The sequence below is a fragment of the Physcomitrium patens genome, chromosome 6 (assembly GCF_059467195.1).
Source record: "Physcomitrium patens ecotype Gransden chromosome 6, ASM5946719v1, whole genome shotgun sequence".
NCBI classification, from domain to species: domain Eukaryota; kingdom Viridiplantae; phylum Streptophyta; class Bryopsida; order Funariales; family Funariaceae; genus Physcomitrium; species Physcomitrium patens.
This window is the reverse complement of record NC_143415.1, coordinates 18,758,398-18,785,974: the sequence shown is the minus strand read 5'-3', so window position 1 is coordinate 18,785,974 and position 27,577 is coordinate 18,758,398. Positions and strand designations below refer to the sequence as shown.

The 27,577-nt window shown below is 30.3% G+C and overlaps 1 protein-coding gene across 1 annotated transcript; it reads right to left on the bottom strand.

Moving 5' to 3' along the window:
- Positions 1–18,784: 18,784 nt before the first annotated feature.
- Positions 18,785–27,336, bottom strand: LOC112283993 (uncharacterized). Its single transcript, XM_024523429.3, has 20 exons — positions 27,054–27,336; positions 26,706–26,873; positions 26,114–26,405; positions 25,068–25,201; positions 24,516–24,743; positions 24,181–24,279; positions 23,786–23,901; positions 23,154–23,448; positions 22,733–22,811; positions 22,388–22,531; positions 22,114–22,227; positions 21,840–21,958; positions 21,531–21,613; positions 21,039–21,419; positions 20,667–20,763; positions 20,316–20,453; positions 20,109–20,198; positions 19,566–19,811; positions 19,137–19,229; positions 18,785–18,980 (listed from the first exon to the last, which is right to left on the bottom strand). Exons 1-20 carry the CDS (start codon positions 27,189–27,191, stop codon positions 18,840–18,842), a joined length of 3,195 nt encoding a protein of 1,064 aa, XP_024379197.1. The 5' UTR covers positions 27,192–27,336; the 3' UTR covers positions 18,785–18,839.
- Positions 27,337–27,577: the final 241 nt, after the last annotated feature.

The window sequence follows — 27,577 nt, the reverse complement described above, 5'->3', positions numbered from 1 at the left end:
TTATTTCTTATAAACTTATGTTATAAGTTGTTTATTTTATATTCTTGTTGGTCTTCTTAGAATTCACTATTAGTGGGGTTGTTTTTTAATAAGACATATTTATTGTATAGGAGAGAGAAAATTAGTAAAGTTAGATGAAAGAATCATCAAATTTGAAGTTGAATTAAAAAAATTATAAAGATTTGAAATTGAAATGTTTTTTAAATAATCCTCTTCCAATCCTTCATAATCCATTCTTTATACTTCAAAGTAAAATTCAAGCACTATTTTTGATGGTGAATAGATAGTAGTAGTAGTATTTTTTTTTTTTTTTTTTTTTTTTTTTTTTTTTTTTTTCTTTTCTTTACCATAGCTTTCATATTCCATTTCTTGAGAATATTTTGAATGATTTGGATTGACATAGAAAAATTGATAATATTGTTAAGATTTTTAGCAGTCTCAACAATATTTTAAGCCTTTGTAGTGTTGATTTGGCAAATGATTGTCTTTTCATCTACTATAATGAGTTTCTTTGATTTTCCTAATTTAAGGTTTTTTCTATTCAAAGTTATCTTTTTTGCTAGTCTAGAGATAGTAGCTTTACTGCAGCCAAGTTCAAAAGTAATTTGACTATAAGATTTTTGAGAATGAAGAAGAGCAAATGTAATGTTGTCTTAGAGAGAGCGGAAAGTGGATCTCATAGTTGTTGAAGAAATTGTCAAGGATATAAGAATTTGACAAAGAAATATATCAAGATTAAAGACAAAGAATGAGATTGATAGAAAAAGTGATTCTAGAAGGTCCTAGAATTTAGTAATTTGGAATATGTTTGTGCTAGGAATTGTGATTAAGAATGATACTTTAATATGTACTAATAAATTTTAATGATATCATTATATTAGTAATAATATTGTGATAGTAAATCTGATGATGATAGAATGTTATAATGTTGAGTAATTGATAGAATCCAAAAATTAGACACCACTCTCAAAAAATTATTTTAATACTATTTCAAATTAGATTGATCATAGTTCTATAATTATTTAATAATTTTTTTCCAACTTGGGCTTATTTCATAGCTATAAAGGAGTATTTTATTTGCTATACAAATCACATATCATTATTTACTATAATTTATTTTTAATATATTATTCTTTCTAAAATATGTCAATATTGAAACAATTTTTTGAGTCACTATATATACGAGCAAGAACTTATGCAACATCATCTTCACAAGGATGAAATTCTTTACTCACAAGATGGAAGAGAGTGAAGACTTCATAGCTCATATAAATAAGATGTCACAAATATACATATAAACTCTAGTAAATATCTATAGGATTACATAGAAATATGTAAAATTAAATAAAAATGGATTAATTTCATAATACCTTCTAGAAAAGCTTCTTAGAAGCTTTATAGATATTACTTTGAGTTTACATGTGTTTATAATTTATTGCTAAGTTAGAAACTTGGTCAAAAAATTAATCTTATGTTCATAGCTTGCAAAATAAACTAACTATGTTGTACACATATAAAAAACTTTCTTTGAAATTTAAGATATATATCTTGTAAAGTCAACATATTTTAGAGATTCTATAAGACATCGCCATGTAGCTCCTAATTTAGAGTATATATGGAGGCAAGAATGAAGCCTTCTTCACTCTTATCAATGCCTTTCTAGTCTTTAGTCTTGTTTCATGACTTTTTAGTTTTCTTGTATTTAGCAATAGCCATTCTAATTTAATACAATATCATCTTTAAATGATTTTTTAATTCTTTTGTGTGAGATAAGAATTTATTGAGGATCCTTTTTTTTGAACTTCATGTCTTTAATAATTTGACAAGAGTACTAGTTTATTGTTTCTATCTTGTTTTTGAAGTGAATAAATTATCTCACTTCTATTATTGTATTTTGAATATTGCAAGCTATCCACCTTTAAATAAATAATCTTGATTTTTAATATTAAATTTTTCTTTAAAAAAAATAGATTACTCCACTTTATGGAAATTTTTATTTGATATTAGAGGTACTATTCCTATGCTTAAAAAAAAAAAATCAAAGTCTGTATCAAAAAATTATGTAGTTGAAAGAAGTAAGTAGATCAACCTTATGACTAAATCTAAAGAATTTTTCTTCTATAAATATGATGAAAAAAAGGATTAGTATGCCTAAAAAGTTTAATGGAATAAGATCAAAATTTTAGAGATTTTTGCAATAAGTCAAGTTCTATTTAAGGTTGTATCTCTTCCAATATCCTGATGGATTTACTCAAATCAGATTCATAGGTGCACTTCTATCTAGAAGTGCTCTCTCTTGGTTTATAACTTCAATAGAAAAACATTTGCAACTCTTTTATATTTTGAATTCATTCCTAGAAGTATTTACAGCCACATTTGAAGAAAGTAATTGAAAAAGAGTAGCAAAGATTAAGCTTTTATCTTTACAATAAGGATCACAATTAGCTACCTTATATACAATTGAATTTCAAAACCTTACTTATGACTTGGACTAGAATGACAAAGCCTTTATCAATCAATTTTGATATGGATTGAAGAATAATATTAAAGATTTGTTATTGATAATACCAAAGATAAAATCTTTGGAATAATTTGTTACATAAGCCATTGTATGTAATAATCAATTATTTAGAAAATATCAAGAATAAAGACTTGACTTAAGAAGAACAAGTCAAATAATAACGGCAATTCTAAAGTTTTTAAAAACTTATTCATCAAAGCCATAACTAATGCAAAATTGATACGATATGTTTTGAATTCTTCATGGAGTAAAAAAATACTCAATAATATTAAGAGGGCTTATATTTATATTATGGAGAAGCTAAATACACTGCTCAATATTATCCAAAGAAACAATGTAACTACAAAATGAGAAGCATGGTTGCCAAAAAAGATGATGTGTCAAAAAATAATTTTTTTCAGCTACAATACGGACCATGTAGCTAGAATCTTGGATAATTCTTAATAAAGGTCGTATTCTCTCTTCAAATTTCTTACCTTGTTTTATAATAGAAGTTTATTTAGGACCAAAAAATCACAAAGTCTTAACTTTATTAGATTCAAGAGCTTCAATTTGTTTTATAGACAAAGATTTTGTCAAAAAATAAGAAATATTATTAATTAAGAAAATTTAATCCATACATATAGAAGTCATAGATGGTTGTTTACTATCTTTTGGAGATGTTAGGTATAAAATTATTCCTTTAAATATAGAAATTAAAGTTCATAATAGCATAGTAATATTTAATGTAATAAGATCTCTATTTAATTTGATTAATTTAGAATTATCTTGATTAAAAAGATATAATCTTCAAATAGATTAGATTTCTTATAACCTTAATTTTTTAGTAGTTTAATCGAAAATCTTGTTAGTTAAGTAAAAATACATAAAACTAGTATATCCAAACTTTTATTAATAAATATAAGAACTTTCATGCATGCTACAAAAAAAGGATCATCTTTTGTTGTATATGCCACCTCTATTTTTGATAGTAGAAAGACATCAAGTAATATTCTTCATCAATATCAAGATTTTTAGGACGTTTTTGAAAAGAAGAAAGTAGATATTCTTCCAAAGCATGACATATATGATTGTTCTATTGATCTTTATAAAAGAGCTTAACTACCATTTGGATTAATCTATAATCTACTATACAATGAATTGATTACACTCAAAGAATACATTGATGAAAACTTAGCTAAGAATTTCATGCGCCATTCTAAATTTTCAACCATGGCTCCTATTTTATTTGTGAAGAAAAAAAATGGATCTCTAAGGACGTGTATTAATTATTGAAGATTCAATAAGATTACCATTAAGATTATGTATCTTCTACCTTTGATTTGAAGATTTTTTAATTAATTCAATCAAGTAAAGAGATACTAAAAAATAGATCCACAAAAAGCATAAAATGTGGTATGCATTAAAAAAAGAAATGAATAGAAAATTACATTTTGAACCAGGTATGGACATTTTAAATATAATGACATGCCTTTTGGACTCACAAATATACCAATTGCTTTTCAACATCTCATAAATAATGTTTTTTTTGAGTTCTTTAATGATTTTATTATCTGTTATTTAAACAACAACTTAATCTACTCTAAAAACATAAAAGAGTATGAAGTTCATATTTGTTGTGTATTAAAAAAACTTAAAGATATAAGATTACATGCTAAATTAGAAAAATGTGTGTTCTACACTACTCAAGTTGATTTCTTAAGATACATTATTTCCAATAAAAGACTAATAATGGATCCAAAGAAGGTTCAAACTATCATAGATTTGAAGATTTTAAAAATAGTAAAAAATATAGAATATTTTTTGAGCTTTGCTAATTATTATTGGATCTTTGTTATAAAAAAAATTTAAATTTTAGCTCCACTTATACGTTTGACTTGTAAAAATAAACTTGAGTGGAGTAAATAAGCCAAAGTATCATTTGATGCTTTAAAAAAAGAATTTATTTTTGCACCAATTTTATATTATATTGACTTTTTGAAGATATTTTTCATACAAACAAATGCATTAGACTTTGTCTTGACTATAGTATTATTACAAATAGAAGCAAATGACAAATTCCATATAATATCTTTTCATTCCAAAACATTTTTAGCACCTAAGATTAATTATGAGATCTACAACAAAGAGCTCTTTGCAATCATGGATTCATTTCAAGAATAGCATCATTATTTAGAAGGTGCCTTGAGTCTAATCATTGTATATATAAATTACAAGAACCTCAAGTACTTCATGTCAATACATGTTTTAACTCATTGCCAAGCTCTTTAGAGCATGTCTTTATCAAGATTTGATTTTAAGATCACTTGTCAATCCAAAAATAATAAGATTTGTTGAATGTCTTTTTTAGACATTCTTATCTTATACCAAAAGAAGAAGATTTATCTTTTGATCAACAAAGAATAATTTTCTTGAAGTCGAAGTATTTTCATTTTTGAGTAATAAAATCAATATTGATTATTGATTCAATCTTTGTCAAGAAAACTCAATCAAGTATATCATGTGATCTTCTTATCTATGAAATCAAAAATAATCCTTTTAGATTTTATCATACTTCCATGGTTGACTTCAAAAATAACTAACTATATTTCAAGTAATGATTATATATTTGAAAAGATAGGGCATAATTACGTATTCTTTAAACTCGTCATGACTTTTTAGTAGTCAAATATTTTAGATACAATAAGATCTTAGAACTAATATCAAAAGATTTTTGGTGGCTTCAAATATGGAAGACAACCAAAAACTTTATACAATCATGTAATATTTATTCAAGTTCCAAACCTCTTTGCCATCGATCTTATGGACTTCTTCAACCATTATTTATTTCAAAACAACTATGGTCTTATATTTCTATAGATTTTATTATAGATCTTTTAGTTTGAGATTCGTATGATTTTATATTTGTGGTAGTAGATTGTTTCATGAAGATGGAACATTTTGTATCATGTATAAAATCTATCACAAGTATAAAAATAATTAATTTTTTTTAACATCTATTGCCATCACAGATTATCTAAAGATATTATATTAGATAAGAGGATTCAATTAATATCAAGATTTTAGAGAATCCTTTTTAAGATTTTAAAGGTAGATATAAAGCTCTCTTTGGCTTTTCATCCTTAAATAGATGGGCAAAAAAAATGGATGAATCAAGTTTTGGAGTAGTATTTGAGGTATAACATCTACTATCATTAAGATGATTGGACAAATTTTTTATCATTGACAAAGTTTCCATATAATAATTTGGTACATTCTTCTATTCAATAAACACCTTTCTTTGTCAATTATAGTTATCATCTATAACTCGATATTTTTGACTTTTTAAATTTTGATAATTCTATGGCAAAAGATTTGACAATTTTTTTATCAAAATTATATGCAACAATGAAGGTACGGTTAAAAGAAGCTCAAGAATGAAAAAAGATTAATGCAGATGCCTATTGCAAAGAACAACTATAATTCAGTGTGAGTGATAAGATATAGTTAGTTCATAGCAATATCTAGACTACATATCATTATAACAAGTTGGACTATGATAGGCTTGGACTTTTTCTTATTAATAAAAAAGTCAATTCTATTGCTTATCAATTATATCTATCAAAGTCTATAAAGATCCATCTCAAATTTCATGTATCTCTTTTTTTAGCCATATAAGATACTAAATATCTTAAAAAAAGATAAATATCACCTATTCCTAAAGAATCTGATATTAATTAAGAATTTAAGGTAGAAGAAGTTTTAGATTCAATGCAATGCCAAAATAGATTGGAATATTTTGGACATTGGCATAGATATGATATTAATGAATGCACATGGGAGCTAATAAAAAATCTTTCAAATGTAGTAAAGGGAGTTGAGACTTTGATTGATGACATCTATCAAAATCAAGATGAAGAATAACAAATCTTTGTTATAAAAGAAACAAGTTCTAAGAAAAATAGCTACGAAGGCTTTAACAATGATTAATAATAAGGTGGTCTTTCGGCTTTGATATAGGATACTATCAATGGCTAAGAGGACATATGAACCAACTTCAAAGAGAATAAAGATTAGAGTATGTCACAAATATAATTTGTTGCATCTTAAATTTCATTAATACATGATGACCACTCTTCATGGAACTTATCTCTTGAAGGGAAGAAGGAGGTAATTTCATGAATACATATATGTATTCTAGTAAATACAGATATAATTAAATATAAATAGATTAAAGTGGATAAATATAAATTAATTTCATAATACCTTCTAGAAAAACTTCTTAAAAGCTTTATAGATGCTGCTTTGACTTTACATGTATTTGTAATTGATTGATAAGTTAGAAACTTATTTAACAAGTTAACCACATATTAGTAGCTTGAAGAATAAGCTAATTATGTGGTACACATATAAAAAAATTATCTTGAAAGTTAAGATATGTATCTTGCAAAGTCAACATATTTTGGAAATTCTATAAGACATTGCCACATAGCTCCTAGTTAAGAGTATATATGGAATTAAGAGTAAAGCCTTCTTCACTCTTATCAATGCCTTTCTAGTCTTTAGTCTTATTTCAAGTCTTTTTAGTTTTCTTGTTTTTGGCAATAGCCATTTTAGTTTAATACTATATCATTCTTAGAGTGACTTTCTAATTCTTTTGAATGAGACAAGAGTATATTGAAGATTTCTTACTTTAAGTTTTGTTTCCTTGACATAAAACAAAGGTTCTTGCAAATCAACTAGTAATTATTGAAAAGCCTTTACAAGAGGGTGATATTGTTATGACCTTACTTATGAGCCTTCTAAAGTCCTATAACTACTTCATTGTGGCATTGAAGTCTATCAAGTTAAAGGAACTTACAATAGACTACATGAGGGCAAGACTTACCCATGAAGTGACCAAGAAGAAAGAAAAAAAATATCAAAGTAAAGATTCAGCTCTTCCTTTAAGAAAAGGCAAAAGGAGAAATTCTAATCAACCAGGCATTGTAAGAATTTGCTCTATTTGTAGAAAATCAGATTATTTATAAAAATTGCAAGAAAGAAAAAAAAGAAAAAGAAAAAAGAAAAAATACCAATATGTATATGAACAATTTGGAGGAGATGATTTTGTATTTATAACAAATGAAAGCACTTCTATAGCTACCATATTTAAGTAGATTTTTTATTTGGATGCTACCAAGCACATAACTCCATACAAGTGTTTATTTGATATTTAAGAAGAAATTTCGACAACAAATATTTTTATGAAAAATAATTACATAGTACAAGCTATTGGAATGGATTTCATTGTAATAGAAATTGTTATGAAAAGACAAATTAAGAAGATCAAATTTAAAGATGTCTTGCATATATCAAAGATAAAAAATAAAAATAAAAAAACCTTTTTTGATAAATAAATTAATTTCATATATTTATAAGATATAATTTGATAAAAATAGATACTTTATAAAGACACTGAGAAGAGATGATGTTACTAAAGGCTTTAGATATGGCGACCTATACTTCATCAAGTATAAAAAGGTGAATGAAATTGAAGTAGTTTTATTTTCTAAATTTTTATATAATTAAGACAAATTTGACATTTGGCATTAAAGCCTTAGTCATTTGAATGCCAAGAGCATAAAGAAACTCCAATCTATAATAAGTGGCTTTGATCTTCAATCAAAACTAAGAATAAATATTTTTTAAGGTTTAAGGAATTTAAGGCACTTGTAAAAATGCAATGTGAGTATAAGATTAAGGTGTTACATATAGATAATGGAAATAAGTATTTATTAAAGCATTTTGATGGTTTCTTGAAGATTCAAGGTATTGAAAGATAAACTTCTATTCTTTACATTCTACAATAAAATAGAATTACTAAACAAAAAAATCAAACCATTGTAGAGATGGCAAGAAGTATATTACATGCTTAATACTTAAGTCATGAGTTTTGGATAGAAGCCATGGAAAATGCAATTTATATAAAGAATAGATGTCTTATAAATACATTCACATCAATGACTTCAAAAGAAGCATGGAGTGGGAGGAAACCTTGTGTTTTACACATAAGGACTTTTGAATGCATTGCTTATGCAAATATATCAAATTTTATGACGTCCAAATTTGATGCAAAAGGTACAAAATATATATTTGTTGGATATAATGAAGATATCAAGGTACAAAAGCTAATATGTTTGCATACCAATAAGATCATTAAAAGTTATGATGTTAAGTTTTGTGAGAGAGCATAAGAGAGCTTGTGAGTATTTAGAAATATATTTAAGTAGAAATAATAGTATATTTATAGATACATCTTTAATTCTAGAAAAAATAGAAGAACAAAATAATAACAATAAAGATAGTAGAGATGTGAATGAAGGTGAAGAGGCAAAGAAGATGAAAAAAAAGGCCTCTATAATTCCTTGGACCAACAATAAAGATATTAAAGATGATGATGATGATGATGATGATAACGAAGAGTTTTAACCTTTGAATGAAAAAAGAGAAGCTTTAAGAAAGAAGAAGCTTAGAAGAGATCATTGAATGCAATAAGATAAATCTTCTTCAATAAAAAGAGATATCCTTTGAAAGAAAATAGACCATGTAGCAAATAGTGGAAGAATCATATCTTTTCTTAAATAAATAAAGAACATATAAATAGTACACTTTTTACTGATGCATTTAATTTATGTAATGTAATGAAGTCTACAAATGCTATGAAAAGAGAAGGCCATGGAAGAAAAATACATATCACTCATAGATAATAGAATATGAAATTTAACTCAACTTCCACCAAATTAATCTTCAATTGGTTGTAAATAAGTATTTAGAATCAAAAGAGATGCAATAGACAAAGTTATGAGATATAAGGTAAGATTAATTGTCAAAGACTATTCATAAGTTTTTAGTATTGATTTCATTAAGACATTTGCTTGTATAGCGAAATTCACCACCCTTAAAGTCATTGTGGCAATTAGAGTAGCAATAGACTTTGAGATATTTCAAATAGAAGTAAAGTCATCTTTTTTAAATAAAAAGTTAGAAAAAGACATCTATGTGAATCAATCTTAAGGATTTGTTGAAGAATGCAAATAATACTTTATTTGTAAGTTGAAGAAATCCTTATATGGACTAAAACAATTACCAAGGGCATTGTACCAATGTATTGACATATTTTTTGTAAATGAAGAGTTTGTAAGGAGTAAGGCTGATCATTCTTAAAATATAATGCAATCAAATAAGTTCATATTAATTTTTATCTTCTATATTGATGATTTAATCATATTAAATAAAGCTATGAAGAAGATAGATTGATTTAAGATAAAGTTAGAGAATGTTAAGGATATGAATTAAAAGATGATGCATAAATTAATAAAATCTATGTTAAAGAAAGAATGACAATAGAAATAAGGAAGTACGTATATTAAAAGAAACTAGAATGACTTATTGCCAAAAGACAAGAAAACTAGAGATCCTTGAAACTACACTAGAAGCAAGAAAGGAATTGACAAGAGTGAAGAAAACTTCACTCTTGTCTCTATATATACTACCTAACTAAGGGCTACGTGGCAATGTTCTATAGGACCTCTAATATGTGTTGACTTTGTAGGACACATGCCTTCACTTATAATTCAAGTTTTTCTATGTGTGGACTACATAGTTAGTTTGATCTTCAAGCTAACATGTGTGGTACATGGCCAACTTATTGACCACGTTTTTAATCCAAAAAGTCAATTAAAGACACCTATAAAGTCAAAGCAGAGTCTATTAAGCTTCTAAGAAGCTTCTATAGAAGATATTATAGAATTCTTACTTTTATCTACTTCTACTTACTTCTACCTATTTATATAGGTAATTATTGGCTTACATGCATATATCCATGATAGAGAAGGAGTATGAGATGAATGATTTTAAAAAAATTTAGTATTGTTTGGAAATGGAGTTTATAAGAGATTGTGATAATAAAACCATTACAATGAGCCAAAACAAGTACATTGAAGAAATGTTGAAACGATTCAATATGAAAGAATATAAGGCCATTAAAATACCTTTGGATGCCAATTAGAAGTTGATAAAATTTACAAATGAAGAGTTTGCTAATATTGAAGATGAAATGAAAGATGTTCCATATAAGGTAGCAATATGTTCAATTATGTATACAATGATTGGCATAAAGATGGATCTTACGTATATAATGAATATTATAAGCCAAAACATATCAAAGAGTGAATCAATCGATTGGGCAACCATCAAGAAGAAGATTATGAGGTAATTGAAAGCGATTTTGAACTTCAAATTGTATCTTAGAAGAGATAATATTATATTGTATGATTATTATAATATAAATTGGATTGAAGATACAAATGATAGAAGGTCAATAATAAGATATGTGTTCTTTGTTAAAATGGGAGCAATTCTATGAAATTGTAAGAGACAACCAATAATTATAAGGTCTATAATGGAGGCAAAATATATGGCTATAAGCCATGGTGTAATAGAAGCAATTTGACTTAGACAAGTTTTAAAAGATATTGAACTTATATAATTGAAAGCAACTCCAATGAAGTGTAATAACCAAAGATATCTTACTTTTACAAAGCATCCAAAGTATCTTTCAAGAACCAAATACATTAACATTCAAAATCACTTTATAAGTGAAAAGATTGAAATGGGAGTGATTGACATAAAGTATTGTACAATAGAAGACAGACTTGTTGATTATCTAACAAATGCATTAATAAAGAATAAGCATCAAAAGTTGAAAAAGGTATTAGGTTTAAAAGCCTTTGACTAATAAAAAAGTAGGAGTGTTAAAGTAAAAATAAGATATTATTATCTTAAATAAATTATTAACAATCAAAGAATAGTAAAAGAATGAAATTAAGTTACTAATGTGGCAGCTAAGATTTTAAGTGGTAGTTAGGTTAAAAAGAATGTAGGATTTAGTTGGATAGAGTAAAGATATATGAAGATGATTATAAATGAAGTTCAATAATAATAGATGTAAATCTCTCTTATAAGTAAAAGATATTGGAAGTAAGAGGCATTTCATTCCACACTTCTCTTTTATATAACATTTCTAATTTCTACTTATTTATATCATGCTTATTATATTCTTTTAATAAAAATTATGTTGGAAAAAAGTACAAGATCATGATTAATATACATGGTTGGAACATAGCATTTTTATATAATAATACTGACTTGTATATGAAGAAGGAGCATACTATCAAATTCTAAAAATATACATAGCTTTAGTTAATAACAAAGTAGGATGCCTTGTTTGATGATGTTGTCATCTTATTTTGAAACTTGATGAGGTTTCACTTTGTATTTGAAGCTCTAGTCAAATATAAAATTATCTTTAATATTATCAAAGGCATTGTTAAAGTCATTCTTGATGATATGATGTATTCAACAAAAGATAAAGCCAGCTACAATAATAGTAATCTAGAACAAAATGAAGAAGTATTTATATTTAGCAATGATGCCAAATATGTCATTATGATTGGTAATTGTTATGTAATTACTATAAAGATGAAGGAGTAAGTAATTTCATTTTTTATGCACAAAAAATCAATAAATAATGAGAAGAAGACATTATATTCTTATACTATTATAATCTTGAAGATTAACACTGAACTATTGAATGTAATTATTTAGTATGTTATTTGAAAAGCATCATTTTGTATAAAAACAAATATAATTAATAATTCATATAATTTTTTTTTTATTTTATTATTATATTCTTGTACTTATATAATGTAAGCAACTTTGTCAAGGTTATTTGTATCATTAACTTTCAATAAATACTCAAATTGCTGCAAAATATGTAGACATTCTTATTAGCACTTGACTCTATAGCCTACTAAAGTACTTCATATCTTAATATATGTTTTAATATATATATGGAGCAAAAAAAAATTATTGTCAACTTGCATGGATATACTCTATTAATTTTCAAGTGATATATTAATCAAGTCATATTTAACATGGTTGCTTAGTTCTTTCATATATTTTTTTTTTAATAGAAGGTACACCTTCTTAGTATGTTAATAGATGGAGCTCAAAACATAATTCGCTATGTTTCCAACAGCATGACTTGACTTCTAAAAGCTCTTCATGATGATTATGAATAAATTTATATTTGGTATAGAATATATTAGCTTAATCTAATCATAGAATACATCATGAATGTAGCAGTAAATGATTGTTTCTTTTTTATAATGATAGACTTCATTTTAGACTTCATGCAATGATAATACTTGATTGTAGAAATAGACACAACATGTCCTTATGTTGTAAACTATTGACTCACTATAAAGAAGATTATTACTTGGTTCAAGAAATACTACCTTAAGCTTCTTACTTATATTCAATTGAAAAAGCCTATAAATACTTCATCTTCACTTTGGTGGATTTATGTCAAGGATAACAACATGATAAAGACAAATAAACAACTGAGACTTCTCTCAAAGAAAGATGACAAAATAGAAATAACTTCATATGTATATTAAGAAAGAAACTGAAATGGCTATTACCAAAAGACAAGAAAAGTAGAGACCCTTGAAACTAGATTGGAAGCAAGAAAGGAATTGATAAGAGTGAAGAAGGCTTCACTTTTGTCTCTATATATACTATCTAACTAGGAGCTACGTGGTGACATTCTATAGGACCTCCAATATGTGTTGACTTTGTAGGACACATGCCTTGACTTACAAGACAAGTTTTTCTACGTGTGGGCTACATAGTTAGCTTGGTCTTCAAGCTAACAACATGTGTGGCACATGGCCAACTTGTTGACCATGTTTCTAATCCCAAAAAGTCAATAAAAGTTACCTATAAAGTCAAAGCAGCGTCTATAAAGCTTCTACGAAGCTTCATACCAAATACTATAGAATTAACTTACTTTTACCTACTTTTACTTACTTCTACATATTTATACATGTAATTATTGGCTTACATGTGTATATCCGTGACAATTTATCTACTTGCAATGAATACCTTCATGGGATATAATGCTAAGATATTTTGTGAGATTCAAGGCCTAATAGTTCTAATCTTATAATAGAAGATAAAATCTAATACTCTTAATAGCATCTTTATCAAATAGCTTGAAACAACTAACTTCCTTACCAACAAAATGATCTTGAACTTAAATATAATGATGTATGTCATTACTAATCACTATATTATTATTTTTTTAAATGTACACAAATTTGTTGTCAACTTCACAACTTGGATTGAAGATAATCTCAATGATGTTGAAGAAATTGAATACAACAATTTATTCCAAGACATAGGTTTTATCTTTTTTGTAGCATGTGATTGCATTAAGGACATATTTATGTAGTGTAACATAGTCAACAATCCACATTAGCTACTACTTGTTTTATTGCATAAGCTTGTTATATTTTCAGCTATCAACTTCATTCTTAAGGCTTGCATGTAGAACTTTCAATTATAGAACTATTACTCTATGGTGCACATTAATCTAACTGTAGATAAGCACAAAGCTCTTCTTTGCACCTATTACAATGAAGATGTTTTGTAAGCAAGCATCAATGCTTGGAACAAAAAGACATTGTTTGACAATGCTTAGTTCTTGCTTATTACTCGTTTCTCAAACTTAGTTGAGTTTTGTAGTAGCATTGCAACTTTCTTCTATAGCATGGATAACATAGAGATTGACTTCTCTATCTTGAGGTGGGAAAAATATGATTATTGCAAGAGTTTGTCAAACTTTGGACTTTGACTTGAAGGCATGTTGTAGGCAAAGCAATACATCCAAATTGAGGCACTTATTCATTATGAGTGATCTGCATTGCCTTGAATAAACAAATTCAATAATGCTTGTTTATTGGCATTGAACCTTGCTTAAATTTGCCTACTGCCTATATTCACTTTCGAGAGGTGCCTAAATCAAGCTATTTTAGATAATTTAATCAGGCGCTATTATAATCAGACCTGATTATACTTCATGATTTATATTGTGTAAGCATGGCAAGTAAATAAGCTTGGGAATTGTTTACAAAGTGTTGTAAAACAGACATTATTTTGTGTGTTAATGAACCTGCAAATTACAGGTCTCTATTGAAACTCATAATTCTTTAACCTGTCACAACTGAAAAAACAAAAAACGAAAATAAAAATAAAAATAAATAAGAAGTCAAAGGACTGAACATACTTTTTGATAAAATTGGTGTACTAGAATCATTTTTAACACATTATAATAGACAAAATAGTATACAATTGACCAAACACTTAAAACACTGTCTAAAAACGTATTGATATTAACCACTACTAAATCTAGGATAATAGTAGACATGATAAGTAAAACAGTTGAAAGATCAATATTTCAAGAGGGGCTTCAAAAACAGATACTCTATTGAAAATATTTTCAACAGATACTCTGTTGAAAATTGATAGAAAATTTATGAAGTTGTTAAAATATTCATAATAAAAATAAAAATAAAAAATCTTTGAAGATTAAAAATATTTTTTTTGCAACGACTAACATCAAATAATTGATATTAAATTTCAATCCATTAATTAATGAAACCTTCAATTTTACCAATTACAATTTAGTGCTGATATTTTTAAAATACATGTATACTACTTCAACAACGAGTTTTGGATGGAAGTAATGGTAAATAAAATATTTAAACACTATTGATACTACAAAAAAAATATTTAACAGTAACACTTGAAAACTTTGTAGTAATATAAAAGTTTATTACGAATGTATAAGTTTTAGACCATTGGATTTGATAAAGAATAAGCTTAATATACATGGTACTTAAGTATTATTAATACATATTTTTGAATTTCAATTTTTCAAAAATATGTATTAATAATTGCATCCTAAGATATTAATTTAAAATTGCAATTGGTAAAATTGATTAGATTAATTCTAGTAATCAGTAATGTTATGTTATACACAATACAACTTTAAAATCTTTGATATCACAGTAAGGAGCATTACAATGGCCAAATTAAATAAAGTATTGCCAAAAGAGAAAGTTTGAAATATTTTGTAGAGATTAATTACAAAAAAATACATATTTAGAGAGTGCGAAGAGAACCATGTCATTTCAAATAAATAAAAAGAAACATAAACCTATGGTATTTTTTGATAAACTATTAATATTTATTGAGGTAAAAAAAATCAAAACTTATGATAACAAAGAAAAAAAAATAATTTTTTTCTTTTTTCTTCAAGATTAAACTTCTAAATTTAACTTTAAAATTTTAGATATAAAATCAAGATTAAAATTTTAAACAGGTTTTTATTTATGAAAAAATAAATATATATATATATATATATATATATATATTTATAATATATTATTGCCAATACAAGAAGTGTATAAAAATATCCATTCAATATATTTATTAGAAATATTTTCTATTTAAATTTTTGTAGTAGTAGCAATCATAAGAAGATGCCTATTGATTGTTTTAGGGATTTCACAACAATGTAATAAGTATTGATGTCTTTGCTTTTAGGAAGGTTTTGTCTATATACAATATACAAACATTGGTAATAATTTTTTTAATTAAGGCTAGAGTAAATCAAATAATATTATATTATTTTCATACTATCATTTATAGACAACGTGATACCAACCTATATTATTCTTCAAAACAACAATACAAACTAAGAACTTCTATTAAGTATTAAAAAAAATTATATTTTATAATATTAATAAATGTTATAAATAAATAAAAATTATTTGTCTTTTTATTTTTGTTAACTTTAATATAAGATACAGAATCTGCCATTTTGGTGGGACAATCTACCAAAATAAAAATAGAGTTAAAAAATTTAAGATTAGACGATTTCTAAAAAATAAAAAATAAAAAATATAATTATGGTTGTTTTTTTATCATAACTATATTGAAACAACTTTTTTTATTTGAGACTAAAAAAAAACTCTTAAATTAGATTGTCAAAAAATTGTAATTAAAAAATCTTTTCTAGTTAGATGTCACAATGTACTTGATAGATATATAATTGTACTTAATCTTTTGGAATATATGAATATTTTTTATTACAAAAAAATCATTTTAAAAATATCATTTACTAAAATAAATTTGAAGGTTATTTTGAATACTTAGAATAAGATGGTATATTAAGGTATCTAAACTAATTATACTAAAAGAAATGAATTTAAATTAAAATCTTTGACTTTAGAGCTTAAAGATGCAAAAGCTCTAATTTCAAAATATTTTTTTATTGTTGATTATGTATAATATTATTTCTTTTTTTATATATAAGAAAGTAAACATCTTGAAAATCCATCTAACAAGAATTTATTTTCTAAATAATATGAAATTTCAAATACAAATTGTAACACAAGAACATGTCTTAATAGGCTTGGCAACAAATATGACTTCTTTTTTTAAAATAAAACTATATAAGCATGTAATTTCTATATTGTAACTATTATAATTAATCATAGTTGATGAAAATTTTAATAAATAAAAAGTATTAGTGTATAGTCTATTATTTACATCTAATTTTGATAAAACTACATCTAATTAAAGATTTGATGCAAATGTGTCTTTATAAATAATTGCTTTGAAAAACTCAAACAGCATGAATTGTGAATTGTGAATTGTGAATTATGATAAAAGAAAATTTTAAACATTGAAATTTTTTTTTAATAATTATTTTAATCTAATTTGTCTTTGCAAGTTAATTGAATTAGTCGATTAGTAGTTTTAAAGAATTTTTTGTTGATATTTATTAATAATTAATTTTATTTATTAATTGTTAAATATCTTATGTAAGATTTGTATTACAATATAAATATATTATTTATCTTTTTCTATAATCTTATGATACATTAGAATATTATTTAAGAATATTCAAAAAAAAAACACAAAATATATCATTTTTTAAATATCATAAAGTAAGCGGAACATTTGTAAATCCAAAAGACATAATATCATATTTAAGATGGTTACACCTAGCTCAAGATACAAATTTTACTTTATTCTCTGATTTAATATATATTAAATTATAGGTTCTTTTTTAATTTACTTGAAATTACTTTTATTTAGTAGTTTTAGATAGCCTTAATATTAAATTTAACAAATTGATCATCAATTTGTTGAAGTTTGGATTATCTTTATATATTTGCGAGGATCTGGTTTTATTCTTTATAAGAAAGGTTAGTGCACTTGCAAGAGATTTTGCATGTCAAATAAAATCCATTGTAAGATTTTTATAAACATAATTTTTTGAAGTTGGTTTGTTCTACCAAAAGTTGTAAATCAATCAAATGGTGATTGAATGCATTCTTAAACATCAATGGTGCAAATATAAAATCAATGTTCTAGCACTATATTCACAATTTCAATCTGAAACATAAATAGCTTGCACAATTGTAACTTAAACCATTTAAAAGAGGATAGTATTAAAAACCAAAAACATTACAAAAATGAAGTAACTATATTAGTAAGAGGAACATCATCATTGTAGCTCCACCACACCTCCAATGAATCTACACAAACATCATTCTCACACTCAAAAATTAGTATACTTTATTGTAGTTGTTGCTACCAATGGTATCAACATTTAACTACTAACACTCTACTTGGGGTTAAAGATCAATGTTCTAGACACTCACTGAATATCCAAATTCTTAAATCAAAATTTGTAATTTTGTTTTACATCTTTTAATTGAGTTGATTTGGGATCCAATTACAACTATTTTGACAATAAACAGATCTTAAAGAATTAAACAATTTATAAGATATTGTCAATACCAACAAAAAGGACATATGATGTTGAAAGAAATTTTCTTAGCTAAAACAAGAAATTCCAATGAGAAAAATTGTTAATTAGAAGAAGAATGACACATATTACAAAAATAAAGGGCTTGAAAAGAAACTTATAGAATATGAAATCAACCTTTTTCCAAACTTGCAATAGACTAGCAGGATTGTTTCTAGTGACTAGGCTAAAGCCTTCTGGTTAAGATGATCTTTGAAAAGATATAAACTAGTTAACCTTGCTGAGTAATGTCTCTATTTAGATATGACCAATGTTCAGAAAAACCCCAATTGTAAATCCAAGCCTAGCACTCACATATCACATCGACAGTAAATCAATATGTAGAGATCTTCCAAAATTCTTTCCTAATTTGTAACTACCCATGCAAGAGGACATTGGAAAACTCAGTTTTTTTATCAACAATAATTACACTAAAAATATCTTGCGTGTGGACTTCAAATTCAGAATTGAATAACCCTTGCAACAACCAAATATATGAAACATAGCCGGAAAAATGTAGCAATGACTTCCTTCATTTAGCTTTGTTTGAAGAGATGATATTCTGCGGCATCACATGCCTTTTCTTCCAGCAGGAGATAAATATATATTCTTCACTAAGCCTTCACCTAGAGCAGCAACATCCTTTAAAAATGTATCCAAATCGAGAATAGGTGTATCGTTTTCAATTCGCTTACGTTTGGCACTCTTTACCTGCACAATACGAAGGTGATCTCTCAGATTACACCAGCCACGTAAATGAATGCATGTAATAATGGTGTTGGTACTAGCCGAAACGAAGCGCACATGGAATCTAAAGAGTGCCAAAAAAGATCACTCAAGTCCACTGCACAGGAGGTGAGGTTGCACCTGTTTGCTAAAGGCCGAGTTGGATAACGTTAAGCCAATTAAGCTACTCCCCACCGGATCATACCATACAGTACAGGCATCACCATACTTGACCTGTAAACCATCGGAAGGCAAAAAACTCAGGAAAACTCCACAACTCCGCCCTCGCAGCATGCATAACGACGGATACTAGATGAGGTGCTCAAATCACCCTTCGCAATTACAGTGGAGATCCTATTCCCAAAGCCTAATGTTGCTGATGGTGTTGGTTGGGGGTGAAGTTGTGTCTAGAAACACTAATTAGTATCTTTCTAATGAACACTGGAAGGTGACTAAATAGAATATATAGATGGCATTCCTTGTGTGGAGCATAACAAAGAAGCAAGTCTCATCCAATGGAGAAGGTTACGACCACATCAATATATACGAGTGCTAAAGCGTCAAACTTACCTGAAGATCCTGAACAAACTCCTCCACAGGATTAAGTCCAATGATTAAATGGTCCCTTGCAGCCTTGATACCCATATTCAGAATGGCGGGTGGCAACAATGGTGAAATTGACTTTGGAGCTGCCTTGCTCAGAATGCTTTCACCTAATCCTTCAGGTGGAAAGAGTACTCGGTTTGGGTGAGGTAGACAATCAAGATGGAGCTCAACAAGAGCATCATAGCTTGAAGTTGGTGTTCTGAAGATCGACTGCAGAGGATGGCAAACGGGACATTATTAAAATCATTTACTACAAACTTCAAGAACCGTGGTACTGAGTCAGTTCCACATAAATCACCACCTAACTTCAGGGAGATTAATTTCTATACTAGAAGCTCATTTAACTTCGGTGAAAATCACCCAATTATCTAAAAATCCAAAAGGGAAACTAAGATTATTGACTACTCAGATCAAGGACCACTTCAAACTCCATACAAAAAACATAGATGTGGATATTGGCTTTGGAGGATTAATACAATGAGTCGAGAAATGCTGGGCAAGTCCTACCAGCCATTTTCTGTCGTCCTCCCTGCCCTTAATGAGTTCTGTGAGCAAATTTGCTGAGCTTCTGGCATAGGCAATAAGCCGCTTTAGCACCTGCAATATTAATAGACAACTCAATAATCAATACAGGTAGCCACATAAACAAAATTCCAAGTGCCAAATATAAGAACCAGAACAGAAACCATAAGATATGACACCGTTAGATGTTACCTGCTGAGATGGAGAATCATGTGTCCACGTCTTGCAGCCAAAGTCGTAAGACGTTGCAATGTACATGGAAGGACCTCGTATATCATCTGGACCAGCTCCATTAATTTGTGGTCCATGCCTTACTGCATCAAATTTAGCCTGTTGCATGATAACCATTTGTACTAAACTTAGACGAACACAATCCTTAAAGAAACTCAAAAACGGATACAAAGGTTACATCAAGACACTTCAAAAGTTGATTTTTCATGATTTAGCATCATGTGCATGCAAGTCACTAATACAAAATAAAGAAAGCATTCAGGTTGCCTTTTCTTAAAAGCTCAAGTGGATTATTCTGCAAGATTGACTTACAGTAATTTTACTGTAGTCGTTCGGAGTAAGATCACCATTTACATCCACTACAAGAGGCTCAAGGGCCCATTCATGGTTGACAAGCAGCTGAAGAAACCTGCGCGATAGAGTGGTGATGTGTTAAATCGTCAAACATCATTCTTTCGATCTATGTGAAACCGAACGGAAACTCATAAATGTTGTGACTCACTCACGACATTTTACAAAGACAGACAGAAAACGCATTACAACTATTGATCGGAATAGATTGACTCCACATTAGTTAACTTCCACCGTTCAGACAATCCAAACACCATTATCCTTCAGAGTTAGACCTGAACATAATTAAACATTTAAAGAAAATCAAAAACTTTGGGAGAAAAAATTACATACCTTAAAAACCCGGTGACCCGAGATGCAGGAGGGAGATACGGAGAGGGACGAACAAACACATAAGCCACCAGTAGTTCAATGACTTCCTCAGACAAAGCGCCTGAAAAGAAGTGCGACCATGTCCATCGCTTGGCAAGCCGAACAGTCGGTCCAAATGCCGGATACACACCATGCAAGCCTTGTATTAAACTTGCGTGTGAACTTTGAAGCAACAAGTCATGAGCGGGAGAAACTGTACCCAGCTGCTCATCATCCTTGGAAGTCATGGCTCTAGTGGGATCTTTGTCATACATGAGTAAAAGCCTAAAGACGTAACCTTCCACTATGATATCGATGGCATCTTCGGCGGCAACACATCCAACATTCCATTTCTTCTGCAAACTGTAAAACGACATTGAAAATCTTTCATTAGAGCTCTTGACTATTTGAATCTGAAATCTGAAGGTAACACGAGAACTGTGAAAAATAAGATCTGCCAAGTGATATTTTCACCTTTGAGCGATCTGTAGGCAAAAAGCAGCCTTGGTTTTCCGTATAGCGACTGGAGCTTCAGGCCAATTCCCAGACCCCTCCAGCTTCAACCACCAAGTTAACCAACATATATGTCAGAAAAAAAAAAATCTTAGACTAACTTTGACAACCAAGGAAACTCAGCCAACGTGACAACATTTGGTTCGACTCTTGCACCGAATACTAAAAGAGAGTGTCTTTGAAGTTTGAACCTTCTATGAATAAAATGACGCGTAAGAATATACTACAGCAAAAAGATGTACCCCTACAAAGCAATAAATGTATCATTACCTGCAACATAATTTTAAGAGGATCCATATATACAGGAGCTGCATTAGGAATCTTCTGAGAACTTGCATCTTGAGCCAATGGATGCGGCTGAGGAGGAAACACATCTGCATGACTGAATGCTGCGACCCCATAGCAGTAAGCATTAGAAACTCAGATGTTAGATACATGAAGCTTCAGTAAACAAAAAGTGTATAATTCAACACGGCACTAAACCACTGAGGACATACTGAATGAGGCATGAACATAAACATGAAAGAATACAATAAATTATTACCAGGACTAATAGGTTGCACACTGACAACTTTAAGGGGTAGATCCTCAATGTCCCTCAACCTTTTCGAAAGAGTCCCCAAGACCTCCATGAGTTTGGAAAATCCTGACGTCGGATCTGTGCACCCAAACGACGATTATTTAGCTTCACGAATTAACAGAGGAAAGTTGTAGCAAAGGAGACGACTGAAGTCCTTACAGAATAGCGAGAATGAAACGATGCTATTAAAGAAGTCTATTCTGCTAATTTCAGACAGTGATGATGAACGTGAAAATACCTATCCCTTTCTCAAGGAGAGCAAAATCAAGCTGTCCAGCAACAACATGAAGGGACTTTGAAGGTAATGATAAATGTCGATGAAGAACATGCTCAATAATACGTTGAATGATCAAGTGTCTCTGCCAACCCTCACACTCCCACACTGCTCTACCATTTCAGTTAAAACACTATATACAAAACATGAACTCACATACTCTTAAGTAACATCACTCCCCATTTTTCGATTCAAAGTTAATCACGATGAAAAAGTCAAATATTTCATAGCTTCTCAATTCTATGAGAGTCGGATGTCAAGCTCAGTCAACGTTTTTGCAAATAGAAAATGAACTGCTTAATACCATACCTGCAGTTTCTGTGATTTTTCCGTCTTTAAACCTTCGAAGTTCTGCCCTTTCGCCCCAAAATGCTCGAAACTTTTTGGCCTGGGAAATTGACACGCAGCCAAGCAGAACATAAAATGCGAGGATCACAAAAACAGAAAAAACTAAAAAAAAATACATCTGACAAGATACGAAGGGAGGTGAAAAAGATGTCCAAGACTAATCAGCTGAAATATCAGGCCAGAAGACAGATTGTGCCAATGAGTTGATTCTGCTAGAAGATTGACAACCATTAGTCATCGCTACTCTAAGTTATAGCAGCTTCTCAGAATAAAGCATGTACCAACATAATGACATAATATTCCTCTTGAGTAACAACACTGGGTTTTCGTCACAATTTCACGGTATCAAGTACATTCAAATCCAAGAGAATGGCAGCCTCACCTCTTCTTTATTATCAGCACTTGGCCCAACGTCAGCCATTCGCAGAGCAGTATCCAAGTTAACTAAAGAAATGCCTACCCACACGTCATCCCTCCCAACTTTCGATAGACCTTCCTTGGGCACCCATTCTGAGCTACAGCTCCGTCTGACGACTCGAACTAGCTGTGCTCGATCACCGAGCCCCCTAATCAGAAGAGATTCGAGTTGCTGTTCATATAGCCTGTAACTGTCTTCATCTGAACACCGTGTAGAAGTTGATACCGCAGAACTAGGTTCATCCTCTTTTTGACTTAGTCTGCAGTGGGAAACACAATATTACAATATGACACATAGTCTCACAGTGTATTACAGACGCCTAAAAAAAATAAAAATAAGATAAAATAAAATAAAAAACATGATTTATCTGAAATAAAGACCATGAATAGTGCACTAACACGTGAGCTTGAGTTGCATTTCCAACAAGAGGAGAGTGGAAGGCAGCTGTAAAAGTTGCATTCAGCAACGACGTCTCCTAACTAAATTGCTTCCACTTCGTCGCTTTTACCAGATATCAGAATATCCCCTAGGAAACCTGCTACGCAATGCAGTTCTTCACCCACAATTTTACTAAAATACTCAGGACACAAACAAACCTGACATGGTAATCAAACTTCGCAGAAAAATCTATCTTGGTCATGAACAAAGCGTTAAAGCCTTCGTCCTTGGTGTTCTTCATCGCTGCTAAGGTACGCAAAGCTTCGCCTTTCAACTGAGACAAAAGCATGTTCAAAAAGCATGAATAATAAAATGCCAGTTTAGACAACAAGGTAGTAACATCATCATACTTGAGCAAGAAAACTGTACAAAACAATAATCATAAATCCCAAAATCTAACACAGTGCATGACTGAAGTGAGATGGATCCTTAACACTCATCCACTTTTGCGGCTCAGTCCGTAATCGGATTAACATTATCATGCGTTGAACATTACCCTCAAATTTTAAAAAAAGTTATGAGGTATTAGCAAACAAAGTGTAGAGAGACATACCTCTGCTAATGCACTAGCAGACATTCGAGATGCAAAATTGACCCACACCAGTGAACCAGATATCACAACTTTGAATGCTTGAAGAAGATCCTTTTTCATCTACAAGCGTCCGATTCCTCCATTGATGAGTGACAATGTAAAACTCATCGAACACGGCAATAATTATACAACTAGCACAAACGACTTACGTGTACAACTAAGTGCTGAACCGAAAGAAGTCTAATATACAACGAGCTAAAAAGAGATCAGCCCCATAGAAGTAACCGTCTTGAAGTTCCAATACAATACCCATCTTATCACATGCTTTGAAAAGTTGCAATAGTGAGTTTACATACCTCTGCCCCAACACTCCCCGACCCAGCGGCCTGCATGAAAATACCCTTCTCTAACACATTTCCATTTGCAATGGATTCCATAGTAAGACGAAAAATTTGAAGAGCAGTCAAATGCTCATTGATACGTTTTCCTCCCGCTGGAGAAGCAAGGTAAGCAACGAGTATCGTGATAAGAGAGCCATTCAAAGAATCCACCGCATCATAAATGCCTCGCTGCCTGCACCACACCTGCGAAAATATGAAGATTCAGCAACGTAGCTAAATGCCCCAAACAAATGAAAATCCTAGCAATGTCCGGAATTGACTAGGTGAAACAACTCAAAATCCAACCCTATACAGATACAAGTTGACTGGTTAGATCTAAATGATGAACATATCCCCTAAGAGCCATGTAATGGTAGCAATACAAAATAAATTGTCTTAAAATATGACTCAGCTATCTGGTAATCCCTTTGCAGAAAGCCTCAACCGGATTCCCGTCAACAATCTCTCCACAGTTCAAGTATTTCAATTGATTTCAGGCTTTATTCATTACGTCAGACTAGCGAGTACCTTGAGCAGCAACACGGCATCTCTCGTCGATTCATGGCCTGTAAAGGACTCTTTCAGAACTGCGGCAGTGGATTCTACTGCCATATCTTCAAGTATACTGCTATTGTAATGAGGCGTAGGTTGAATCACTCCATCTAGAGAAGCAATAAACACCTCTGTCAATACAACTAAGCCCTCAATGGACATCACAAGTCTAGGCACGGTAACAAATGCTTAAACAGTCAAGCCCTCTACATAACTACTATGCGCTTCGCAACACAAACAACACGAGATAACCAAAACGTTCAATTAAGTGTGCCTTAACTTCATCTAGCATCTTCTAATATTCTGATATTTAATCCAAAACAATCGAAATATATTTATCAGTGAAATGACATAGAGACGTGAGGAATTATTAAGATTTAACTCAGTAGATTTAAGACTGGTAAGGAACAAGCCTCGACTGCCCAATAGTTGAAGAGTGCACAACCTAACCTCTAGCAAAACTGTCCAGACGAGCTTAAACAATTATTTCTCAATCGATGGTTACGAAGAGTAGCCAACACAGATCGATCACAAGTGAGACCCATAAATTGAACACATTTAGTCCTCTAAGAAGTCCTCATTTACAAAATTAGCTTGAGGATGAAGACAAAGCTATCATGTAAATTATCTGATCTCTCCATGACTAAACATTATGCTGCGTAGTAGTCACTGAACATCAAACCACTTGCATGTGCCGCAAAAGCGCTAAGAATGATGAACTATGAACACTCAATTTTGCCACCTACCGACGCAGGAAAATCGTTGACAAACTTGGCTAATACAAACTTGGTTTGGAGGCGGACATTGAACCTCCAGACAGAGGCTACCAGCATGAGAAGTAGAAGCTAAACTCACGCATACAATGGCTACATGACAGCTACTAGCACTGATAAACTTAAGCACATATACTTGGACTCGAATACTAAATCATGTTATTAAAATACGATTCTACTTAAACTCAGCTTAAAAGCTTCAAATATTTTAATAAGAAACAAAGACCGTAAATTCAGTAAGAGTGTAACCTTTAGAAATGAAACTCCGCAAATTATTCTTCGAGGGTGCAAGCTTGTTCACACTGAAAGTTTCGGAACTTATGGTAGGTATAATACGTATGACGAACTTGGTGGTTGCGCCCTTCGCATCAGGAGCAGGAAACAAAAGCAGCACTGGCTTCCGCGCATCGTCGCAAATTAGACTCCATTTTGTAGAGCTAATACAATCACACTTGGTGATGGCTTTCTTCAAAACAGCTAAGTACAGGGCTCGCTTGACATGATAACGGTGATTCAAAAAGTCTTTCTCAAGGAAGCAACACTGCCAAGAAAAAATCAAATTTCAAAAAAATATTAATTGTGTAATCTACTCGTAGAAATTATATTTAACCACAGATAGACAAAAACCACAGAATCCAACGTCGCGAGCTTACATACTAACGGTTTAAGGTTTAAAGCTTAGGTGGTTAAGACCACTCGACACAATATAAGAGATTCATTTGAGGGCTCGAGTCACAAATACAAGTTACTTCGAGTTACTATCATCGGAGAGTGATTAGGGTAAAGCTAAATTAGCGTAGAGACCATATCTAATCACAAGCCCAGAAAAAAATCGCCTTACCTTAGGCAATCTGACGGCGAGATCAACTGTCTGAAAAGGTTTTGCAACAGTCTGTACAGCATAACTTCCCACAATCTCCACTCCATCGGGTTTCTGGAACTTGAGCTGAGCTTTGTCCTCCGGCACTCCGAGATCTTTTGCAAATGCGGAGACCAGAGAGGCAGAAACCTGCAACCATGAGACGCGAGAGGGGAATTTCGATACGGTCGAATTGGATACCACAACTTTTGAAGACCTTCACCAGAACTACAATTCAAAGATTAAAACCAACCTGACGAAAAATGACAAACAGCGAAACTCTTTGGATAACTCCATTTCTGTGAAAAATCCATAAGAATGCGAACTAACCTTCTTTTCCGGAAGGCTGAGAAGCCTTTCCTTCACAGCAGCTACAGCCGAATCGACAATGCGACACCGGGTGTAATCTACGCGCACTTCTTTCAGAAGCTCTTGGACCTTAATTTGTGCAAGCGGCGAGTCAGCCATGGTGCTACTCCTTTCAAAACCGCGACGAAACTATTCACATTCTTCCTGCTTCAAGCAATGAGAGCTGCCATTCTGTGATTCTAACGCAACAATCACAAAGCCTACACACCCTCTCCGTCAAATTGACGACCTCCGCTAAACCCCTAAACCCTAAAACCCGTGCTCAACTTCTGTGCCCTAAACGTTCGGTAGTCGAACGGAAAAAGGTGTCCCCACCCCAAAAACGTAAAAGCTTTTCAAAAGTATAGAAGCTTTATTATTTCAAAAGTATAGAAGTACCACGCATTTTGTGAATAATAGGGTATCCTAGAATGCCCCAAAATGATAATCATACACAACCAAAGTATGATGAATGTAACAGTTTTGGCAAATGATGGGAGAAAATG

Coding starts and splice junctions, on each gene's coding strand:
- LOC112283993 (XM_024523429.3), bottom strand. CDS start 27,191: ATGGCTGACTCGCCGCTTGCACAAATTAAGGTCCAAGAGCTTCTGAAA. Junction 22,532..22,732: donor AAAAATCACAGAAACTGCAG/GTATGGTATTAA, acceptor ATGGTAGAGCAG/TGTGGGAGTGTGAGGGTTGG. Junction 20,764..21,038: donor CGGGTCACCGGGTTTTTAAG/GTATGTAATTTT, acceptor TCTATCGCGCAG/GTTTCTTCAGCTGCTTGTCA.